The following is a 24,290-nucleotide window of genomic DNA, read 5'->3' as shown; positions in this document are numbered from 1 at the left end:
GCCTTGACACGTGCATCGTTCATGAATGTTTAGTCATTCATTGAGCATTATAGCTCACACTCTTTGTCTAATATTTTTTAGATCATTACTCGCTGATTTGAGAGTTTGAGAGGCAAGGCACTCATTGGTGAACAAAGCAATGGAACATGATAAAATTATTTTGAACCTTGGTTTTACTTTGAGGCAATATGAGATCCTTAGTTGGGATGTATGTTGATTTTTAATTATAACTATTTAGTAATAAAAAAAGGTGATCTTAATGACCTATTTTGAAATTTGATTCTTGAATAAATAGTAAATGTCCTATTTTTTATGATGGATTACATGTTATGCAATATGTTCAAGTATGATTTAAGCGACCAAATGTTGCTATGCGTGTTAATCAAGTGTTTTGATCATTTAGACAAGTGTTAATAAGTGGCATAATATGTTAGGAATTTAGATTATAGGAAATAACCAATAATGCATAAAATGTATAGATCAATTGTGGTTAAGTTGACTTTTTATGCAATTCTTGACTTTGAATGCCTAATGCATTATTAATATGTTAATTGATGTTATGAAGCATGTAACATATGTGTTTTTACATTTTGTAAGTGGTTCAAGTATGTCAAAGCATGATCATACAACTTAGGATCAACTGCATGAAAGTTTGGTGTCATGTTCTTGCATGTTCACATGAATTTATGCAATTTTCTAGAAAAGGGATTGATCCCTTGCTAGAAAGGATCGAACCCTTCCCTAATGGATCAATCCCTTGCTACTATTTTTCCAAGGATTGATTTTCTTGAAAAGGGATCGATCCCTTGTGTTTTTATTCACTAAAAGAGATAAAATTTGGTTAATTAAAGGTCTTCTATGCGCCCTAAGTCCTAGTTTGACCTCAAAATGTTTGTATGAGTTCAAATTACTCCAAAATATGTTCAATACTTGGTTTTAAATCAAATTTGAAAGAGATTTTTTCTGTCACTCTAATATATCTAATTAAAAAATGGAATGGCCAATTGAATGTTTATTGTTCATATGCATGTTTTGAATTGTTTATGTTTTAGTCCCTAAACAAGCATGTTCAATTAGATCTCTAAATGAGGTTCGATTAAGCTAAAAACTTTCATGTAACTAATTAAAGATTAAAGAACAATAATAGTGAAGTTAAATTTCTTTTTATAATAATGACTCGATAATGAAGTATGAAATGGCTATTTTACCCTTATAGTGTTAAATGTGTTTATCTTGTGATGTTTGATTATTTAAGTGTTTGAAGTATGATGGTTGATATTTCACTATTGTTCTTCAGATGATAAAATGCTATTTAAATTTGTTTCCAATTAGTATGTATGATTAAATTTTATTTGTCTGGTTTGCTTTGAAATCTAATATGCACTCAAATTACTCGGGTTATATTGCCTTGTAAATTTTTTTACTTTTAACAAATTTTGTTTTGATCACCTGATGCTTATCTCACTCCATATTTTCTATTGTGTATAATTTGAATGAGAATTTTGACATTACACACTTTGAATTTATTTTCATATGTAACTTGCTTAGTTATTCAATTTGATGCACTGTATATTTAATTATGTGTGTAACCTGTTTCTCTATATGATTTGTTGCATATATTATGAGTGGGTTGATTGATTTGGATTCAACATGTTCGCATGTTTTGAATGTGTTGATTGTTTGATTGGGTAGTTGGTTGAGACCAGTGACATAAATATGGTTTTTTAGTGTCTTGAGTAGTACTACCTTAGTCAATAAGGTAACTAAGAGGTTTTCATATGTGTACTTAAGTGATTTATTTCTGGCCAGTTTCTCCAAATTATTGTTTTGAGGCCATGAAATTCTTTTGTGTATGAATAATTGTGTGATTATAAGGGGCATCCATACTTCGAATTGTTTTGTATAATTATATTAAATTTGGATCAATTTTAATTTTATAGTTATTGATAGAATATTTAAATTATTTTTATATGTTGATTTTGCACTAGAGGCAAATAAGTTTATGGATTATGATTGTGAAGTGTATTTGGTTTGGTTATTTATTCCGAGTGGTAAGGAGTTGCGTATGCAAGGTATTCAGATTCTTAGAGAATTTCTAGATGTGTTTTCAGAAGGCTTACTAGGATGATCATGAAATTGAGTTTTGCATTAAGAATTGCTTGATTTGGCTCCAATGCTCTTTGCTTTCCATCTTATGGCATTGAATGAGTTGGAAGAGATAAAGAACCAATTACAAGATTCACTGGATCATGGTTTTATTTAGTCAATTATTTCCTAAAGAGTGTGACCATGAAGAAGGTTGGTGTTGTGGGAGAAGCGAGGATCTCTTGTCTTGATTATGAAGGAGTAGGACAATGTAATACACAAGTGCATTGACTACCGTTAGTTGAACAAGCTTGTGATCATGAATCGATACCCTTTCCAAGGATTGATGGCTTGTTTGATTAAGTTCTAATAAGCTAAGAGAGAGTTGAGGGCTTTGTTGTTAGGTGCTTGATTTGCAAAATTCAGATTTGATTGAATAGGTCGTATTGTGTTTAAGTGTTGGTGTGGTGATTTTGTTTTGATATTGATGGTTTACTAAGTTTTTTCAATAGATTGTGTGTGCTAGTAATTTTGAACTGGGATGCAAGCTTGGATTGGGGTGCTCGTGGTGTGCTTTCTAAGGTGTGTTATAGAATTCGTGAGGTTTATCAAAGTGGCGCAGCAAAGGCATGGTAGCTTAAGCTAAGTTGTGCATTATTTATATTCTATGTTTGTATAACGTTTTTTATTGTTTCATACCTTAATTTGTGTTTATGTTGATGTTTGGGTAATGTTTGTAATAATTTTTGAGTTTAGGGGTAAACTTGATATGGTTTATATTTTGGCGATTAGTGATTAGTTTGAGCTTGTGATGCAAGTTTTAGAAGGTAAGCTTAATTTCATATTAATGATTTTAGTGGTTTTCAATCGAGTATTCAAGAGATTCTATTCGAGGCTTTGTATTGTCAAAGATGTTGTGTTTTGTTATGTTGAATTGAATAAAGTGGGAGGTGTGTTGGTGGTTTCGATCTGGTTCACAAAATCAAAGATAAATGAAGTTGTTTTTCAGGCTGGTTAAGGTGTGTTTGACAGTCGGTAATTGCATGTCGATTTGCAATGTTGTGGGGTTGCCTGTATGGTTAGTGGTTCTATTTTCCATAAGGTTTTATTGTGAAAGAAAGTTTTAGATTTTAGTCATGATTGGAAGTTTAGATAATAAGTTTATTAGTTTGTATAAGATTGTTGAGAATATTAGTTTCATTGATGGTCATTTATGTGGTCTTATGAGTTTAGGTATATTTTGTGATGTTTGCCAAGACTTGATATTTGTAAGAATTGTCCTAATTTTTCATATGATTGTTTCTAGTAATGTGGTTTAATTTTGTGTCTTTTTTCCTTAGATAGAGAATTTATTAGGGGTTTAGCTCGTCTAAGAAAATTCGTTGGGTTTGAAAGGTTCTTTTGGTGTGATATTTTGGCATAACCATAATTTCGAGTAAGCTGCTTGTGTGTTTTATGTGGTGTTGTAGTTTTGATGCGTTCATCTGTTTTCCTAAGTTAATTTTGAGGAAGAAATTATTTTTAGGGGAGAGAGTTATAACATCCTAAAATCTGGGTCAATATAATCAGGTTCGTAATCGGGAGATTTTCGTGATTTCTAGTAAAAATCATATTTTTGGAAATTTTAATTGGAAAATATTTTAATATAATTTTAAAATATTAAATATTATTTTAACAAGGTTGGTTTGATTTCTAATTAAGTGACTAAATTGATTTTTTATCAAAATTAGAATTTTAGTGACTAAATTGTAAAAAGATCTACATATCAAAATCTACAAAGCAATTTTTGCCAAGACATTTCCATTTTCTCTTTCTTTTTCCGCTCTTGAATTTTGATTCATTTTACTTCATTTTAATTATTAAATTAAAGTTAGTTTTAACTACCTTTTTTATTCATGATTCATTTTAGCCAAACACTTTTTTCTCTCATTTGTTCGTCTTTGAAAAGTAAAAATTCTCTCTCAAATCTTCATTTACTTTCGATCATTTTGGATCAAATTACTCATTGTTTTCTTTCTTGAATTCTTCTCCTCCGTTGTTAATTTTTGTAAGCTTCCACCATTGTTTTTCAAGCTTCTTTCCTTCTTCATGATTTTAAGTCTCAAGTGTTTTCATCTCCATTTTTCCAACAGGTAATCTTCTTAGATCTCTTTTATGCTTTAATGATTAAAACATCAAAATGTAAAGTGATAATAAAGATCACTGATTTTGATTATAATTTTACAAGAAAAAAATTATGATTTTTTGAATAGTTAATTGAGGTAATTTCTTGATTTACTTTATAATGGTCTTTAATGAATCTAATTTGTATTTGATATAAGACGAATCTACACTCTTCAAGGGAAGTGAAGAGATAGCCTTATTGTTGTCCCAATCTAAGAATGACAAGTAGTAATGCCCTAGAATTATAAGTATGGCTGCAACAAAGATGATATATAGATAGTATTAGTAATGGTATAAGAAATGAATAAGTAAAATAAGTAAAGGAATAAGAATAAGAAAGAAATGGCTTCGGAATTATAGATTATGATGTTAGTGGCCTTCAATGGAAGAGGATTGATGATGTTGAAGTTGTATGGAAGATGGTCATGATAGTGTATCTCAAACACGCCAAAGAAAAAGCTATGCTAGAGAGCACAACCTCGGTCTTCACAAACTTACTTGAGGGATTGTAATGGTGTCTTTAACCCACTAGATAGAAAATCTAGGAATTATAAGAATCAAGGTGAAGGGATAACCCCACAAGTATAAATATATACTTGTTTAATCGATAAAGTTCTCATAGAACTTTGAAGAGAGATTAACTCACAATAAGTTATTCTTATAATATGAATGAGATTATTAGAAATGAAAGCAAGCCTCTCAATTTATAGGAAATGAGAGGGCTTAGCCGAATAGGAACCTTATGTTTCGACTAAGTACATAATGCTTTAAGTGAAAGGATGAGTCCCTTGGCATGATGATGGTTCGGCTATCTCTTCAAAGGAGTCATGTTGGATCGGCTAGGATGAAGATACATCTCCCTTGGCCGAATGGTGACATGCTTGTTCATTTTGGCGCCAAAGTTATCTTCCTTGGCCGAATGATGATGTGTTGGTTCATCTTGGCGCCAAAATCTTCATGTGCAAGGTATGTGTGTGGTGGTCGAATAGGCATGGTGCTTGCCTCATGTCTCTTCATGATTTAAACCTCTATTTGATAAAAACTCTTCACCAACGTGCACCTTGAGGAAAGAGCATCTTCATGGATAGCAACATTCATGAAAGATCACAATTGTTGGAAGGCAACCTTTCATGTTTTAGCTAGTTCTAAGGTGAATGAGCTGGGGGTGAGCTGGCCTTAGGTGAGTTGCATCATGATGAACGTTATGACAGCTCCTTGTGGAAAAGAACCTCTTAGAATGGCAACTATTCACGAAAAGGTACGATTTCACAAAAATTAACTTAGGACATATTTGAAGTGTCCTAAGTGGTGGTGATAATGATGTTGCAGCTCCCCCGCTGAATTGAAGTCATCTTGTAGCTCAAATTTTCAGCTCAATCTAGCTATGAGCTCACTGGTATCCGAACAAATTTTCACCAAATGTTCCTTATGCTCTCCTAAGCATCCCCATATGAGTTTTCTTGTTGCTTTCTCCATTTAGCTTAAAATAGCTCCCATAGTTGTGGTCGAATGTACCTACACTCAAAACATAGAAAATAAGTTAAGTACATGAACTATTATAAAGTAATAAGGATGTGTATATGTAAAGATATGAATTATAGTATATATAATGATAACTTATGCCTCATATAGTAATGAATTAGATATTATCATTATAACTATAGATGTAATATATATATGAATATATTTATGATATAATAAACGAAATATAAATCATTGTGTGGGAAAATAGAAAGTTTCTCCCCTTGAAAGGTTGGAAATGCAAAATTAAACATGATGTTGATTTGGATCACATCAGTATTTAAGATATTTAAAATGATATTAAATCAATTTTTCATTTGTAATTAAGATTCAATATGTTTTATAGCAAACAATGTCAATTTTAATGATTTTTTTGGAAATCCATTAATGTTCTTGGTTTCAACTATTTTTGAGTAGTTATTTGACTTCTAAATCTTGATTTTAATGGTTCTTAATCAGCTTGAGTCAATGGAAGAGAGTGTCATCGAGTTAGGAAGTTAGAATCGCTAGATTGGTAAGTGTTGTGGTCTTTTTCAGTTTCAATTTTGTTTCGGTGGCAACTTTTTTGCTCTATTTTTGATGTCTTGATGACTCATTGACATGTTTTATAAGGTTCTTAAAGGGTGTATGCATTGATAAAAAAGTAGTGCAGTAATATTCGACCACGAGTTAGCAAATATTTGAAGTTGAATCATGTGGTTACGTTCTCGAGGTAAGTGGTTGTCCGTTCATTGATGATGAACATTTTCAATTTTAAATGAGGCTTTAGATAAGACTGATCTATTAGTCTAAGGCCATAGAGTAAGTGTACTTTCCTTTGTTATTGGATGATATGGGATGGTCATACATGGATTGATATATGAAATTAAAAGCATGTGTGTTGTGGTATGTTAATCATGAGTTATGGTATGATAGAAGCATGTGATTGTAGTAAGTTTTTGTTGTGTGATATGTTGAATATGAGTTGTGGTGCATTGAAAGAATGTGATCTTTGTAAGCATGAATATCATGATATATAGTTTGTGAATTATGATAGATTGTAAGAATATGTACATTATAAAGCATAAAATATATGACAAATGTATTGATGTTACTTGTTTGATTCATAAATGTTTTGGAAAGCTACTTTAAAAATCTATGTGAATATATATATATGGTGTGGGAAGAATAGAGACATTCTACTATCCATGGATGAGTAAGAACATCTTACTATCCAATTGAGGATGAGCAAGGACATATTTCTAATAAATTGAGGTTGATCATTACAACCAATGTAATTTTATTTCAAAACTATGATTTGAAGTGTATATGTTATATCTTATGCACCAAACACCAACTATGAAAGAGTATTATATGTTTTCATTATGTATGTACTTGGGAAATCAATTGGTTAGGTTGGTGTATCAAGCCTAGCTCCGAGAAGATTAAGTGGTAAGGTTGGTGCATTGAGCTTTGCTCTGAAGATTATGGTTTTGGGATCTATATGTGAGTCCCCAATAAAGGGGAGTTGTATGGAATTTGTTTACACAATGAGTATGTTATATTTTGAACAAAGTGTCAATTATATAAAATGGAAACTTGTATGTGTATGTGTGGACAATGCAAACAAAAAGGTAATGGTGCATGAGTGCATGTTTTTGGCAACCATGAATGCAATGAGTTAAAGCATATGAATATTCTGATTTTGTGTGCATTAATGATGCATTATATGTACATTATGACATGGCATTGATGTATGGACATGGATGTAAGAAAAAGTGTGGTTTCATGACATATAGAATGCTTTCATTTAGCCTTAACATGTTCACCATTCTTAAATGTTTAGTCATTCACTGAGTTTTATAGCTCACACTCGTTGCTTAACATTTTTTTTATATAATTACTCGTTGATATGGAAGTTTGAGAGACAATGCACTCGGCGGTTATCAAAGCAAGAGAATATTGTAAAGTTATTTTGAAAATTGATTTTGCTTTGAGGAAATGTGGGATCCTTAATTTATATGTATGTTGATTTATAATTATATCTCTTTACCATGCTCAAGTGACCCTTAATGACCTATGTTGAATTTTGATTATTGAATAAATAGTGAATTGACGATTGTTGATGATGGATTACATGTTTTGCAATGTTCAAGTATGCCTTAAGTGATCAAATGTTGTTATGTGCCTTAATCAAGTGTTTTGATCATTTACACAAGTGTTAATAAGTGAAAATAATATGTTAGGCCTTTAGAATGAAGGAAATGACCAATAATGCACAAAATGGATAGATGACTTGTGGTTAAATTGACTTTTTATGTAATTTTTTACTTTGAATAACTAATGCATGATTAATGTGCTAATTGATGTTATGAAGCATTTAACATGTGTATTTTGACATGTTCTAAATTGTTCAAGTATGTACAAGGATGATTATAGACCCTAGGATCGATTGCATGAAAGTTTGGTGGCATGTTCTTGCTTGTTTAAATGAATTTATGCAATTTTCCCAAAAAAAAAAAGGATTGATCTTTTGTTAGAATGAATCGATCCCTTGCTACTACATTTCCAAGGACCAATCTCCCGTGTAAAAGGATTGATCCCTTGAGTTTTGGTTCACTAAAAATGATAAATTTTGATTTATTAAAGGTACTAAATGTGCCATAAGTCCTAATTTAACCTCAGAATGTTTATATGGGTTCAAATTAGTCTTAAATATGTTTCTCTAATTAATATTTAGATTTAAATTGGGTTTGTCTGAGTTTGTTTTGTCACCCTCTATTATGTCTAATTACATAATGGAACGGCAAATTGAATGCTTGCTTTTCATATGCGTGTTTTGAATTTAGTCCCTATACAAGTATGTTTAATTAGGCCTCTAAATAAAGTCTGATTAAGCTAAAAATTTGTACGTGACTAATTAAAGATTAATAACAAATATCGGTGAAGTGAATTTAGATTTTTAACATTTAATCGATAATGAAGTATGCAATGACTAGTTTACCCCTATAGTGTTAAATGCGTTTATCATGCGATGTTTGATTGTTCAAGTGGTCAATGCTTGATGGTTGATATTTCGTTCTTGTGCTTCCTACGATAAATTTTATTTAAATTTATTTCTTCTTGGTATGTATGATTAGAGTTAGTTTGTCAGATTAAATTTGAAATCTAATGTACAGTCATATTACTCGGGTCATCCTATGTGGCCAAATATTGGGTGTTACACGACAGCTACGGTTCAAGGTGGTTATTATTGACGTGATGGGTCAGCAAAGAAAATAGAAATGAAATGAGAATAAGAATGAGAATTCAGAAGAATCGAGGCTTTTCCTTAGGTTTGCTACAATGGTGATGCGACAGTAACTCTTTACAAACCCTCTAGAAAAGGCGTCAAATGACCTTTAACCTATGCCTCGAGGTACCATTTGGCATAAAGATTTAAGAAAATTCTTTAAAGCCGAAAATCACTATAAAAGAAAACACACAATGATAGAGTATGCAATTGGGGTGAAACAGAACACAAATTCTAAAGAACAATTTTCAAACTAAGGGTCGGAATTTTGAAAACATGAGAGGAAGATTATTTATTTATTTATTTGGGGGGGGGGGAGTGGTATTATACCAACCGGATTTTGAAGACATTATCAAGTTTGACCTTTAGGGTTCACGATATTTTTCCCAAACTTTGCCTTGTGTTTAGTTTAGTCCTTAAGATTATAATTTGGACATTAGGTTATGGATTTTTTAATTTTAGTCCTTAAATATTTTGATTTTGATTCAATTGAGTCCTAAAATTTTAAATTATTGATAATTAAGCCCTCCAAAATTAGAAATTCCTTTTAATTAACTGAATTATTTCCTTAAAAACTTCTAGCATCAAAATTGTTGTTGCGCTAAACAAACTGTTGGACTAGGGTTGAGTTTGTTCTGGACGGTAGCAAAGGTTCAAGGTGGTTACTAGCGTCGTGATGGAGCAGAAAAGGTAAGAGGGTCTGGTGGTGGTTTTCAATGGTTTAGAGCAAGGGAAAATAAAAGAAAATAAAGAAATAAAAATGAGAATGAGAATTGAGAAGAATCAGGGCTTTTCTCTTGGTTTGCTACGATGGTGACGTGATAGAAACTCTTTGCAAACCCTCTAGAAAAGGCGACAAACAAACTCTAACCTATGCCTTGAAGTACCACTAAGTATAAAGATTCAAGACAATTCTCTTAAGCCCAAAATCATGATGAACGAAAGCAAACAATGACAGAGTATGACAATTGGGGTGGAACAAAAAATAAATTCTAAAGAACAATTTTCCAACTGATGACTGGAATTTTGAAAACAGGAGGGGAGGAGATTATATGGATAAGTTGCTATTTATACCAACCGAATTTTGAGGAAATTGTCAAGTATGACCTTAGACTTTCTAAAGTTCATGAAAATTTTCGTAAATTGTGAAATCTATTTAGTTTAGTCCTCGAGCTTCTAATTTGGACACATATTATGAATCTATTCATTTTAGTCCTTAACCATTTTTATTTTGATTCAACTGGGTCCTAAAACTCCAAATTATTGATAATTAGGCTCTTCAAAATTAAAAATTCCCTTTAATTAACTGAATTGTTTTTTTAAACTTCTAACATCAAAATTGGGGTTTGACAAACTAATAAAAGAGTGTCCGTTTATCATGATACTAATATGAAAATTTTAGTTATTAACACACACCTCTGCTCCTGTTTTCTACTCGATTAATAACCTAATATCTCGAAGCTTGTCTAGTACACCATGATGATCTAAGTTTGATGGTCATCTGTTCAGGAGGAAAAGATATTTACATTAACATGTTGAAATTGTAATTCTAATAATGACTTATTTACTTTTCAAATGAAAAAAAATGAAATTACATAGCTACGAAAGGGAAGATGAATGGACATCGAAAAGGTATGTGATGTCATGCACAAGACTGGAAAAGCAAGATGCATTCATCAATAATATTTTTTTCTCAGGTCGGCCTCCCTACACATTTCTCTGAAAATAAATACCAAAATTATCGATCCCCAACTAAATGTACTTGTTTCTCTAAAGTCTATGAGGTTATGTAATCATATTTCATTCACTTGATTGTGGGATGTGTTGGGCATGAAAATCCCCTTATAACCCACAAAATGTAAGCACATGTGAATGTTTATAGTCCTCTTCAGAGTAGTCTTCGTCCAAGTCGTTGAAGTTTTAATTGAATCATGCCAATGAGATTCAACCACGATGAATTCATTTGGGACCTTTCTAAGAAAGATGTAGTTCATAGCAGCTCAATAATCAACACTCCTACCGAACAAAAAATGTTAATCAACCAAGAGTCCTAACTAGAGTGAAATATCTTCCAAAATGATTGTGCACTCTGCACACAAAATAAAAGGTGTGTCTGATCACCACCTCTCAACGAGTGTAGAAATAAATTGGTTGTAGTTTTCAATCTCAGAGCACTCGAAGAATGTACTCAAATTCAACTTGACTTAAAGTATCTCATAATTCGGTCGTGAAGAGATATCTTTATATTATGAACAAATAGTTTGAGAATACGATGTCATTTTATTAATTTAAAATAAATATATTTAAAATATAGTATTAACTAATAATTAATAAATTTAATTAATAAAAAAATAATAATTTACTTATCAAATGTGGTTGATGAGTCAAAATGTCAAAATATGATCTATATCTAATCTAAGTGTTTACATTTTTAACTAGGCAATATTAATAAAATAATTATAAAAATATCATTATTAAAGTAAAAATAAATCCCTTACAAAAATATATTAATTACACAAAAAAATCTAATAATTATTTAAAATTATATAATAATCAAAATACTAATAAATTAAATAACTAAATAAATAAAAAATAAATAAATAAAAAAAATAAATAAATACTAATTAATTATGAAACTAGGGTTGAGAAAAACTCGACTCGACTTGACTTCGAGTTGTAATTTCATAAACTCAACTCAACTCGAAAAAGTTTCAAGTTCAAATCAAGTTGTAAAATACAACTCGAATAACTCAAATTTTTTTAGTAATTAGTAGATTGATTTTCAAGTTTGAATGAAGTTGGCATTGAGTCCCTTGACTTTGTATGGTATATGTAAATCACATATGAAAAAATATAAGAAAATATATATGTATTATATATTATTATAAAATATTATTTAAATTAGAATCAAATAATATTATAATATTATAAATATTTATATTAAATTTAATTGCTTACCCTCATAAAAAGAAGATGAAGGCTCTTTAAGAACTGGTGGCAGAAAAGCAGGATAAGAGAAACTGGGGCGAGTTTCCTGAACCCCAATTGGAGGGAGGTTCTCTTTCAATTTGGGGTCCCTCAGTATCAGGATAATCCATCTCACTACTGCTGACAGGATCACGAAATTTAACTTGTTTACTAATAGTCTCTTCACCATATCGCATGGTATTCGTGTCACACTGAGTTCCTTCCACCTGTGTTGGTACCTCAATAGCAGTAAAATAAAACTTGTTTTAAATAGAAACTCGAAAATTTAACTCGATTCGGCTTAAAAATTTTAAGTCAATCCCTAGTTATAAAATAGGACTCGTCAATTCGAATAACTCAAAAAAATTTTACTCGACTCTACTCGATCGAATGCTTACCCCTAATTGAAACTGATAAAAAACTCAAATTGCATTTCGATCTTTTTGTATAGGATTAAAAAGTTTTGTTTTGTTTTTTTTTTTGTGTTTTATACGAGGGGAGTGAACTTTTTACAGGGAGAGGTGGAAGGACATGAGAATGCAACCGAGAAGACACTTTTTGCATTCCAACTTTTTCGAATTTTGTAGTCTCTGAAACACTTGGTCAGTATCACCTCAAGACAAAGATACTTCTTATGATAAGCGCCTTATAAAGACAATTTAAAGATGCATCTAACCGGGAACACCTCTACATGACAAAGAAATATACCGATCCAATAATGAGAATAACTCTTTTTATAAATATTTTTTTCTATTTTATATTTTCCGTCTATTTATCTAACAGTTAAAAATCTGAGAAATTAAAAAAAAATTACCAAACATTATCAACGGTATTTATACAAGACAAACAGGTATACATTTAAATTCAGCGAGATGATTCCAACATCGAAATAAAATATAGCACAACATGAAATGAATACAAGTATATTGCTTGAAAACGTCTAAAGCACAGACAATTTAAGTTCCTGAGTGTACGTTTAACATGTACAAGAGCATACCATATGAAATGGACACCGGTGGATTGTTTGAAAATGCAGAAATCACGAAACTTCAAGGGTTTAAATGCACTTTTTTAACATATACAATAGCAGATACAGACAGCTCTGGATCAATCCGACAAGTATCGAACTGCATGACTATTGCTCATAGCATGATCCTGGACCGGTCGGAGGCTTTCGAGCATAATAATTCGTGGCAGGAGCGGCTTGAACCCCGCGCCTATTCAATAGGCATCTGAAGTAATGGTACCTTGGCAATACGGTTGAATTAACGTTTTGTACCGATACAGCCTCCCTTTTGCTCCACAAACGCTCTGTAACAAGCCAAGTTGGAAGCAAAATGATATCAAGAACTTGATGAAAATGCAATCGAAATAATTAAACGGACTGTGTGGATAAAAGGTAGTTTAACAATTGAATCCAACACGATATGCAGAAACACACAGTTTAGTTGCTTGCTGTAAATGCTTAGCTGAATCTAAATGAAATATATTCTGAATGCAGCCAACTATAAGAAGCCAGAAAGGGTGATGTAGTTGTCTAATATGCATGATGCGGTTAAGTTTAACAGATGTAATCCAAGAAATCATCTTTATTGAATGAACATCTAAAAGAGAACATATGGAGAACCAAAAGTCATAAAATGAAATGTTTAGGACAAAAAAAAGAACAACATCCCATTTTGAAAATAAATAAATCTTTCCATCCAAACATCATAAATCAAACATGTTTAACCTGGACAACCCATTGAACATGATTTTTGAAAATAGAAAAGTGACGGAGTACGTCGGTAAAAACCCAATATGTAATCACTAATTTCAGGGCAATGTACACAAATGGTCAATAACTATAGGGTGCTACTTTGTTGAATCCTCTGACTATTAAAAATTTACAAAATAGTCTCTCGACTATAGGCCGTTGCTTTGTTGAATCAATGACCATTTAAAGTTATAAAATAGTCACCCGACTATTCATATGTTCCAAACTTGTCCTTTCTATTAAAAAATTTTGAATGTCTAGTTGGGTGTTAACCTGCTAACTGGAATCTGATAAAATATGAATCCAATATCTCAAACGACTATCATATCTCATTCAACATGTTATTGATTTATCGTCTAGCTTAGATGGCCGTCAATTTTTTTAACGGAAAAGAACAAGATTGAACCATAAGAATTATCGAGTGATCATTTTGTAACTTTTAATAGTCGAGGGACTCAATAAAGTAATGTCCTACAATCGAAGGACCATTTTTGTAACTTTTAATAGTTGAAGACTTAACAAAACAAAACCCTATAATCGAGTGACCATTTGTGTGCTTTACCCCTAATTTTATTGGATCCCCTGGAGGGCACCTAATGAAATTATGCTTTTAAGATCTTTTACATCCTTGGCCTGATATTTACTTGTTCGTGTTTCGGGTCAAGATGGGGTATTGGTGGAGAAGTGAACTTGTCTCGAGAAAGGAAAGCATGACTCAAACATTTATAGTTGTAAGATGATAACAATGTTAAATAAAGACTCGGATTTTAATAACTCTAAGTGTATAATGTACCTGCCGCAGCAGCAGCTCGAGGCCATATTGTTTGCTGAACATTTGATGCATCAGCTGTCTCACCCCACATGCAAACTTCCCCTCCGAGAACAAGGTTTTCTTCGGACACATTGTTTATTCCTTCTAGTGGCTCCGCACTGTAAACTTCATTCCAAGGAACATCTAGATGGTCAAGATACCAAGCACCTTGATTGCTGAAAATGCATTTGAATCCTTTCGCAACGGCCTTCGGACAAACCCCAGGACCCAACCTAGCATTTTAGACTAAATCATTCACGCTCGATATACAAAGTAACACCTCTTGGTACGAACCTTTCCAGATAAACTTTTTATTTTATTTTATTTTTTAAAAAAAGGCTTAAAACTCACCAGTTGTGTACGATGGTCCGTGGTCTAAGTTCTGATGAAAAAGAATTGAAGGTTTCTTCCCTGCAATGAGGAATAGGCATATAGAAATAATATACCGATTTCATCTTAAGTTACTTGTACATGGGTTTGTGAGTCGGACAAATATCGGGGGCCTAACATTTTTCGAAGTTTTATAATGTATTTAGAAGGTCATATCCCTGTATAGCCATATACATGTCCAGTAATGCATTGGACATGGAAGTTAGACATAGGTCCTTATAGAAAAGGTTATGAAATGGTCACCTAACTATTCAAAATGATCTCTCGACTATAGGTCCAGTAATGCATTGGACATGGAAGTCAGACTATAGGGCACTGATTTGTTGAGTCACTCGACTATTAAAAGTTCAAAATGATCTCTCGACTATAAGGTATTGCTTTGTTAAGTCTCTCGACTATTAAAAGTTATGAAATGGTCACCTAACTATTCATTTGTTTTGAACTCGTCATTTTTTGTTAAAAATTGACAGTCGTCTGAAGTGAAAGTTAACATGTTGATTGCAATATGATAAAATCCGATCCCAAAATCGTTTGGGTTGTATAGTTTTTTGAGATTCTGGGATCAAATTTTATCATATCTCAGTCAGCAGGTTAATGTTCAATTCAGGCTGACATCAATTTTTTAACAGAAAATGACGAATTTGGAATATATGAATAGTCGTGGGGACTCACCAAAATAACACCCTATAGTCGAGGACAAATTTGTAACTTTTAATAGTCGTGGTCTCAACAAAACATCACCCTATAGTCGGGGGGACCATTTGTGTACTTTACCTATTATTTTACTACATCTGACAACTTTTAAGTTACTGTATTGAGAACTTAGTGAGAAGAAGTGGGGCTAGACCAAATAACTTGCCATACACGAAAAACCCAAATCCTATGTATTGCATAAAACATTAAACAACAATTGCAGAGCATGGATAAAAGACACACCAGTTGACAGGCGTCCAGTCTTTCGAGATCGCAATTTCTTGAGCCTTGAGTACAAAATATTGATATGCATCTTTAGCAGTCATGTTGTGGTCGTTGAGCCTGAAATTCATTTTCATCAGATTAGTTAATAAGAAGGCACAGCTTGAATCAAGAGGTTACAACTTAATCCCCGAAATTAATGAACGGCTGAATTAGTATTATTCTTGTCAAAATCAATCGATGTAGAAGCTACTCTGAATGTGAATCGGCATATAAAGAAGTATTGATCAACAAGTAAGAGTTAGGCATGTACCACTGCTTTATGTGTGGAGTAGAGGTCCAGCAATCTGATAAAACAATGAGTGCCAATATTAATAAAATTATTATTATAAAATTAGGTACGGCAGAACTAAACGTATAACAAAGCATGAAAATAACTGCAAAAATAGTAGAAAAGCGATTCCACTCATTTATTTAAGCAAATTAATCTGCACCAAAAACTCGAACAGCTGATGTAACGCTTTTAAAGATAAAATCAAAGTCGATGACAGATATAGCAGCTATCACACACAAACTCACACTTAATTCCATAAATACAGATACTGTGGTCAATCCCTCAGATGCTTTGGTCACTAATGATATGTAATATAGTGAAATAATGATATGAATTATCACTCAAAAATTTAAAGACGTAAATTTTAAAAGCTTTCAATGACTATACGAGCACGTGTATAGTTTCAGTTCTGGTTTGTGTCATTGTAACACGGTCTTGCATGCTATGTAACTAGGACCTATCATTTTCTCTTAAACTACCTACGTTCAACACTAGTATCCAACATATATCCAGGTATGAGTATGAAATATAACCCTCCAAGGAACCTTCATATGCATGAAAAAACTTGGGAAGAATTTAGTCAAGTAACTTAAAAGGAGAAGCACAGTGGGAAATTCTCCTTTCAATCTAAGAAGTGGCAATATCACATTCGTGTTTTTAACAAAGAGATAACGAAAATGTCGGTTATCAAGAAGATATCAAATCCACCAACCTGTATGAACCTCATCGCCACCCAAGTGGAAGAGCTCAAATGGGAAATTTTTTCTTATATCTGTAAAAGAAAATTTCAATTATAAACTACATAGCAAATGAGAAAAATATGTACGACTTTAATAAGGATTGAACCAAGGAACTTAGAGAGGGGATCCAACACCTAATCACTAAGCCAAGCTAAAAAGTTGTGATAATGTTGACAAAAATGATATTTTTGTTAAACTGTGGTTGAAATTAATTTCCTTTGTTTTATGAAAATCTATCAATCATAACATAAATTATAAAATAATATAATAACATATTTTTAACATCAATTATAACATCAACTTAGAACATAAAGTATAAACCTGAATTTTGGTACATTTGATATGCATGTCGTGCTCATGTTAAGTTTCATGTTGTGTGTATTCTGTATAGTTTGTGGTAGTACTTTAATTTTAAAATATTTTTGTATTCATATTATTTTATGTTTGAGTTCATCTATCATTTTACATAATATGTAATATCAAATTATATTTAGAAAAAAAAATGTGTGAATCTATTTTCATTACTTTTTGGCATGCTGAAAGTATTAAAGATTGTATATACTATATATTTTTTCAGCATAGATTGTACAAATTTTTACATGTCAAAATGTTTTATATATCAAACCAATAGTATGTTTAAAATTTTCAAACTAAAAACTTTTGATTATCATGTAGTACCTAACCCCAAATGAAAGCTGAAGTTATATTTTTACCTAAAGTCATAGTCAAAAATAATATTCTGAAATCTAAATAAAATTTCCTAAGAATTTAGAAAGGCTTAATATTTGTCTTGCCTTGAGTACCATATAGATAAATTCTTAATTTGGCCCCTCAATTAGTTGATGTTATAATTTATGTTAAAAACACGTTCTTACATTATTTTATAATTTATGTTATGATTAATATATTTTCCTAAATAAATGAAATTAAATATGTAGTTCCAGGTTATCAAGATCCTGCATGAAGTGATTTTCATTCATAGGATGCAAGACCTAAATTTGAAGCTTGACTGAATTTTATATTAGGAAACTGCTTTAGAATCATTTTGCCTAAAATTATTCGACTTAGATGACTAAACATGTCGACAGTTGACTGCAACTTGACAAAAAAAAAAAAACTAGCCATCTATGCCTAAACTTACCCGCTCTGTAAATCTACGCAACAACATAAAGTTCATAACCATGATTCTTAATATTAGCACATCGAAAAGATTGTTTTCAATCCACTAAACTAGTGCAGTTGTGGAAAATGACTAATACTACCAAGAAAAAGGCTTTTGCGGATTTTAACCTGATAGAATGCCAGAAATCAATTCGAAAGTGAATTTTTTTGAAACGTCAAGTGGCTCTCTGCAGGAAGAAGAAGGCCAAAGATCAGGATACCCAGCTCCCCTACATAAAACTAAGGTTAGTTTATATCTGTGTTTAATAAACAACTGAACTCAATAAGAAATATAAAACTCAAAATGCAAATTAAGATAAAACATTTCCATTTCTTTTATTGAAATTAAAAAGTAAAAATCTGAAATCTTTCATATTGCCCGCCATTCAAGATATAGTTTGGCTATGTTTAGCCAAGAAACTATGTCCTCACTGCAAGATTAGGAAAGGGGAAGGAAGTTGAGAAGATTCAACTACCATTCGATGAACTATGCAAATACAATTACTCAAAATGAAGTTTCATGCATTTGGAGTCTCTCAAACTAAGAGAATATTGGCATTACAAAGCAACTTACCATGACTGGGCATGACCAGGGACATCTACTTCTGCCATTACATGGATGCCTGACAAGCATGGTGAGAAATAATAAGTAATCGCCAATACAGATAGCATGAGATGAGCAGTGTTTACACCATGCATTTATTGTTAAATTCGCATTACATAACTACCCATCTTAAAGGAAAACAGTGTGAAGAGCTATGTTGCTACTGCTTTTTGTTGTTATTATTATTATTTATTTTTAGATAATCCCGTTTGACACATATCCTGATGTACGTTTAGAGATAAGATCCTTCAAGGATCCTCCAAACCTCAGGAAAATTAGAAAAACTGAGCATACTCGTTTTGGGCACATTTTGTATTTTGACTCTCTCAAGTCCAAGTAATATAGGGTCAGAGTTAGACCCCAAGAAAATGGCTAAAATTTATTTTCAATGGAAGTGAAAGATTCTCACCTCTCAGTTTTGCAAAGCTTCACCATTTGTGCATGAAGATATGAAACAGAAGCACATAATTAGCAAATTTATGAGATGCATGAAATAATATGTAGAGGCGAAATTTCTTAATTTAGAGATATAAATAAGCATGCAAATCAAAGGAGCATTTAGAAGTTTTGTAGCAAGGAATGTATTCCAGGACTTATTGTATCATACCTAACAATTTCACTTGCGTCCTCAACCGTATAGCGCTCCCATTTTGTATAAGCACCATTCCACAATTTTGGATATGAAGGTACTTCTAGAGGAAATGACTCTTCGTCTATGATGTGCCAATGAAGGACATTCTAATGAATGCGATTCGTGGTATTGGAATGACATGTAAAAGACACAAGATATAAAGATGCGCAATAATATCATAAGCACACAAATGAACTTCAACTTTGAAAATATAGGATTGAACAGAAAATAACAGATAGTAGCATTTCTTACAAGTTTAGCATAAGACATGGATTCAATTATCTGCTTAATGACGTCAATTGGTAGATAGTGCCTTGATGTATCTGCCACATAAAAGCATGTACAACTGAATCGAGAACTATTCCAGAAATTGTTATCTAAAAGGAAAATAATGGAAGAGAGGCTTACCAAGCAAAAGCCCACGAAACGCAAACCTTGGGTTATCTTTGATGTACCATGGTGCTTTGTATATTTGCACCGATTTAGTATCGTAATCGAATGAACACAATTGGCTGAATGTCTGTAACATTGTAAAACAGAATAACATGTGAAGAAGACATATATAAGACTTCAATCTAATGCATCACAAGCATGTGGCTTAAGGAGCAGATAATTCTGAGAAAAAAAAATCCAAAAAAGAGGTAGGAACTCATGTCATCAATATACAAGTGAAGGTCTCGAGACGTGTTAGGGAGGAGTATATTTCACCTAATTATCGTTATGCTTTTGATCAACAATTATAGCCGTCACTTACAATTAAGAACAATAAAATCAATAGATTATATACACACAATAAATGGTATAGGAGTAAAGGATTTATCACAGACCTCCAGCCCTCTTAATGCACCATAAACTGTATTTGCCTGCAAAAATTACAAGAAACAGAGCAGTGGATATCAGATGTCATCGCACAATCACTTAATGCGAGATTTCAAGTTCACTAATCAGCCGAAATAGTTTAGATTGGTAGAAATGAATTTTAAACTTGAATCAGAAAAATCACAAACTAAGCATACATGATCAGAACCTTCTAAAGAGACTACCAGTAAGAAAGTGCATTTCCACAGTATACTCACACCACGGAATGCCATACACTTATTGAACTAAGGAGACTACTAAGTGTTGGCCAAAAAACCACACAACTAAGAGACCATGTTATTCCGAGTATAGTGGCAAGTGTCGGATGCATGCCAGAAACACGAGTCAGACCACAATGATCAAACTTCAAAGCTAAAACCATCTGAAAACAAATTGCAGACATGCAACTAACAAAATTTGCAATAGTCATGAAAAGTAGATACAAATTCTTTAGATAATAAATGGATAGTTCTGCCATGCGGCAACCTTAAATAAGGTGGTTTTCAACCTAAAATGTTTCACTGTTCAACCTAAAAAGTTACATAAATTTGTAATATTTTTCAGCTGCAACTAAAAAGTTACATTGCCGGGATTTAGGGTTTTCAACCTAAAAGGTTACTCTATCCAACTATTTTCGGTTGGAACCGATTTCTGCCGTTTTTTAGTATTAACAAATTGTATTTTAGAATTTCCGGAAAATAAATATAGCAAACCTAAAAAAACTCAAACTTCACCTCAATTGTTGCCTCTCCGACAATAGATTTCCCGTCATTCTTTGCCACAAACAAAGTATAACTCTCATCCACACCCAATTGAAGCTGCCATAATTAGAGCCCAAAAAATCATCAATATATACATGCACATATATTTATAAACTTTAAGTGAACTTGAAAGGGGGGGGGGGGAACAAAAACAAGTTTTCAACTTACCTCTTCACTGTCTGAATTTACAATGATTCTCAGCTCACTAATGTCATACACAAAACTTATCCCTCTCAACTTCTGAAAAAGTGAAATCTCAGAAGCATGTTTAAATATAATCTTCTTATACCTCTCAAATCCTTCCTTCAAAATCTTGGAGTCCCCACCTTTCCCCAAGACAGATAAAGATAAAGTTGGGTCCACAGTGAAGGTTCGATTGCCAGAAGTGAACGCAGATGGCAAAGGCCAAATATAAGTCAATGAATCATCTAACTCAAACCCAGAATTTGAATCAACTAGCAGAGAAACCCATAATAGCAATACCAAGAAACTCAATTTACAATGGGGTTTTAGATAAAAGTGTAGCATCTTGATTGATTTTAATTTCTTTGGGATTTTCTGAGAGAGAAAAGGGTGATCTTTGAATTTATTGGTGTTTGGTTGTTGACACGAAGAGTGGACAATTATTGTGAACTTGAAGTGGAAGTGTAGCTTTCATTTTTCAATTTGTTTCATTGACTGCTTCGTTGTTTTTTAGGCTCAGTTTTCTTTCTTTCTTTCTTTATTTTTTTTTTTTCTGGAGGGGGGTAGGGGGGGCGAAGTTGACAAAGGATCGTTTTGTAATTTGGGATTGTCAGAATTGGTTTGTAATTAGTTTATAAGTTAAATTTTAATAATAAAAGTTCTGGAAAGAATGTTATTGATATTCTCAACTAATTTTAGGGTATATTACACTTCTAGTATTTAAACTATCATTTTGATCTATTTTAGTACTTAAGTTTTTTAATTTTTTTCAAAACTATACCTAAAGTTTAGTTTTTGTTTAATTTTAGTACTCACCATTGAAAACTTTAGTTTTTATTTCATTTTAGTAACCATGTTCAAAATTTAACATTAAGTTTTGAAAATTTGAAAAATTAGGTATTAAAACTGGTCAAAATTGATAAGGCATGATACTAAAATGAAATAAAAATAAATGTTAAGTATAATTTTAAAAAATTTAAAAGTTTAAATACTAAAACGGACTAAAAATAATAGTTTAGATACTAAATACGTAACTTGCCCTTAATTTTATAAGATAAATTTACAAACTATTATTAAATTATATACGAATATCTTTCTAAACATTAAGCTTTCAAAACTTATATAATGTATATTAAATTTTAGATTTTTTTATAAAATGAATAAAATGTCTTAATTATCATTAAATAGGTTATATAACATATTAAATTAATTTAAAATATCTTATTTGATTCTTTAATTATAATTAAAATTTTATTAAAATTTTAATTAAAATATTTTTATTAAATTCATTGAATTAAAAATAAAATATACATAAAGATTATATATTATTTTTTAATGTCATATTATAAATATTGATTTTTTATAATATAAATTATTTGATATATTATTAAAAATTAAGAATTATTTTAATTATTTTAATTAAGTTTGCATATATTTTTTTATTAATGTGATATTACGATTTTTTTGGATTATTATTTTTAAATTGTATTTAAACTTATTAAAAAAAGTTAAAAACTTGAATCACATCACTTAATAAAAAATAATAATTTCATTATATGATAATTGAAATTTTTTAATATGAAAAAAATAAAAAAAATAAAAAATACAATATAACAATTAAATTATATAATTAGTTATAAACTAATTTGACGAAATTAAAGAAATCACAAGATTATAATTTTAAAATAAAATAAATTTTTAAATTTTATAAATATTTTTATATAAATTTAGTTAATTTTATAATTTTTTTGGAGTTATTACTTAAATATTGAAAACATGTATCAAAATAAAATTTTAGTTGTAATTAAGGACTCAAATACATAAGGGTCGGTGTCCATTTTTTTTACAAAATCTAGAATTTAATATTTATTTTATAATTTTTAAAAATATAATAACAAATAAAACAATTTTAATAAAATTTAATGATTAACTATGAATTTTATTCTATTTTATATGAGTAACGTACATCAATCTATGTTATTAATGATTTATTTCGTTGTGTGATATTTATTGTAGATTTATCTTTTAATGATATAATTTAATAACTATTCATTTAATTTTTTTTATAAATTAATTGCTTCAGACATGAGAAATCATTACTATTTGAATTATTATTAAAATTGTTATACATTAAAGTAATCAGAGAATGCTGACACTTCGCCTAGAACATTAACCAATTGAACTTTCGAAAACCTTAAGAACTACCCTATCCAAATGGTCACTCGAAGTTCTCCTTCACTACCTTATGATGAGATATTGACAATTAAATTAATTTGATGTCTGACAATTGTATCTGCATAAACTAACAACTTATTGATAGTTATGATGCTTATGGTCTAGTATCAGCCATCCTACTATCGCTATATTTATACATTGAGCAAGATCGAAAAAGAGATTTCTTATTCTCCAAGTTTCTCACCCTTTTTATAAAATTATCTTCCTCTAGAAATAGAAGAACGTTGACCAACGATCATTTTTTCGTCAATCAAAACTCTACTTAAATCAAAAGGGATGAATCTCTCACGGTCGACGATTAAAATGTGTTCCTATCAATTGCTGGTGCAGTAAATGTGGAGCAATCTCATAATCATTCAACACATCCCTTAAGAAATGGTACACTAGGAGATGAAACATTGCCTTCAAAGAAAATAAGGGAAAGTAAAACCACTCTCGATCCTCGTCGTAGAATTTGATGTAGTTACTAATGCAACATTTCCAAGATGTGATCTCAAATCTGTACCTAAAATTCTCCCACAATAAACCTTACTCAGTATAAGATTTCTAGCTTCGATGCGACCAACTTTGTATACCTAAAATTCTCCCACAATAAACCTTGACTCAGTATAAGATTTTTAACTTCGATGCGACCAACTCTGTATATGAAAGACACATCCTTTACAGGAGATGATGTTCGTTCAACCATAACATTCTTTGTTATTTTAAATAGAGAATTGAAAAAACGATAAAAACTTAAAGAAGAAAAAAGCTAAATATTTGGAATTCTGATTCCCAAAATGGGCCCTCTTATAAATAAGGGGGGATAACACCTAAAACTGTTTGAATATTGTAACATTTCAAAATTTAATTCAGTAAAATTAGTTACGATTCAAGTAATTTTTTAATTTGTGGAATAATTGTA

At 31.2% G+C, this 24,290-nt stretch overlaps 1 protein-coding gene across 2 annotated transcripts; it reads right to left on the bottom strand.

The window, feature by feature from the left end:
- Positions 1 to 12,916: 12,916 nt before the first annotated feature.
- On the bottom strand, positions 12,917 to 21,637 carry LOC120187327 (beta-hexosaminidase 1-like). 2 transcript variants are annotated; one of them, XM_039191067.1, is made up of 15 exons: positions 21,137 to 21,636; positions 20,942 to 21,025; positions 20,177 to 20,212; positions 19,758 to 19,869; positions 19,602 to 19,672; positions 19,326 to 19,456; positions 19,128 to 19,144; positions 18,689 to 18,737; positions 18,244 to 18,344; positions 16,926 to 16,985; positions 16,193 to 16,226; positions 15,901 to 15,999; positions 14,926 to 14,985; positions 14,557 to 14,807; positions 12,917 to 13,318 (listed from the first exon to the last, which is right to left on the bottom strand). In XM_039191067.1, exons 1-15 carry the CDS (start codon positions 21,494 to 21,496, stop codon positions 13,143 to 13,145), a joined length of 1,641 nt encoding a protein of 546 aa, XP_039046998.1. In that variant the 5' UTR covers positions 21,497 to 21,636; the 3' UTR covers positions 12,917 to 13,142. The 2 variants fall into 2 exon arrangements, with proteins under 2 accessions (XP_039046998.1, XP_039046999.1); XM_039191068.1 differs by lacking the exon at positions 16,926 to 16,985 and having other exon boundaries at positions 21,137 to 21,637.
- Positions 21,638 to 24,290: the final 2,653 nt, after the last annotated feature.

This window comes from Hibiscus syriacus, unplaced genomic scaffold, assembly GCF_006381635.1.
Source record: "Hibiscus syriacus cultivar Baekdansim isolate YM2019G1 unplaced genomic scaffold, ASM638163v2 tig00113725_pilon, whole genome shotgun sequence".
Lineage (NCBI taxonomy): Eukaryota > Viridiplantae > Streptophyta > Magnoliopsida > Malvales > Malvaceae > Hibiscus > Hibiscus syriacus.
Note: the sequence above shows the minus strand (reverse complement) of the source record. Positions and strands in the feature narration are given on the sequence as shown.

What these genes read in the sequence shown, in the direction of transcription:
- LOC120187327 (XM_039191067.1), bottom strand. Translation starts at nt 21,496, where the DNA reads ATGCTACACTTTTATCTAAAACCCCATTGTAAATTGAGTTTCTTGGTA. An exon ending in CCATGTCTTATGCTAAACTT is followed by an intron (nt 19,457 to 19,601) that starts GTAAGAAATGCT and finishes CGCATTCATTAG; the next exon opens with AATGTCCTTCATTGGCACAT. An exon ending in TCGAGCTGCTGCTGCGGCAG is followed by an intron (nt 13,319 to 14,556) that starts GTACATTATACA and finishes GGCTTGTTACAG; the next exon opens with AGCGTTTGTGGAGCAAAAGG.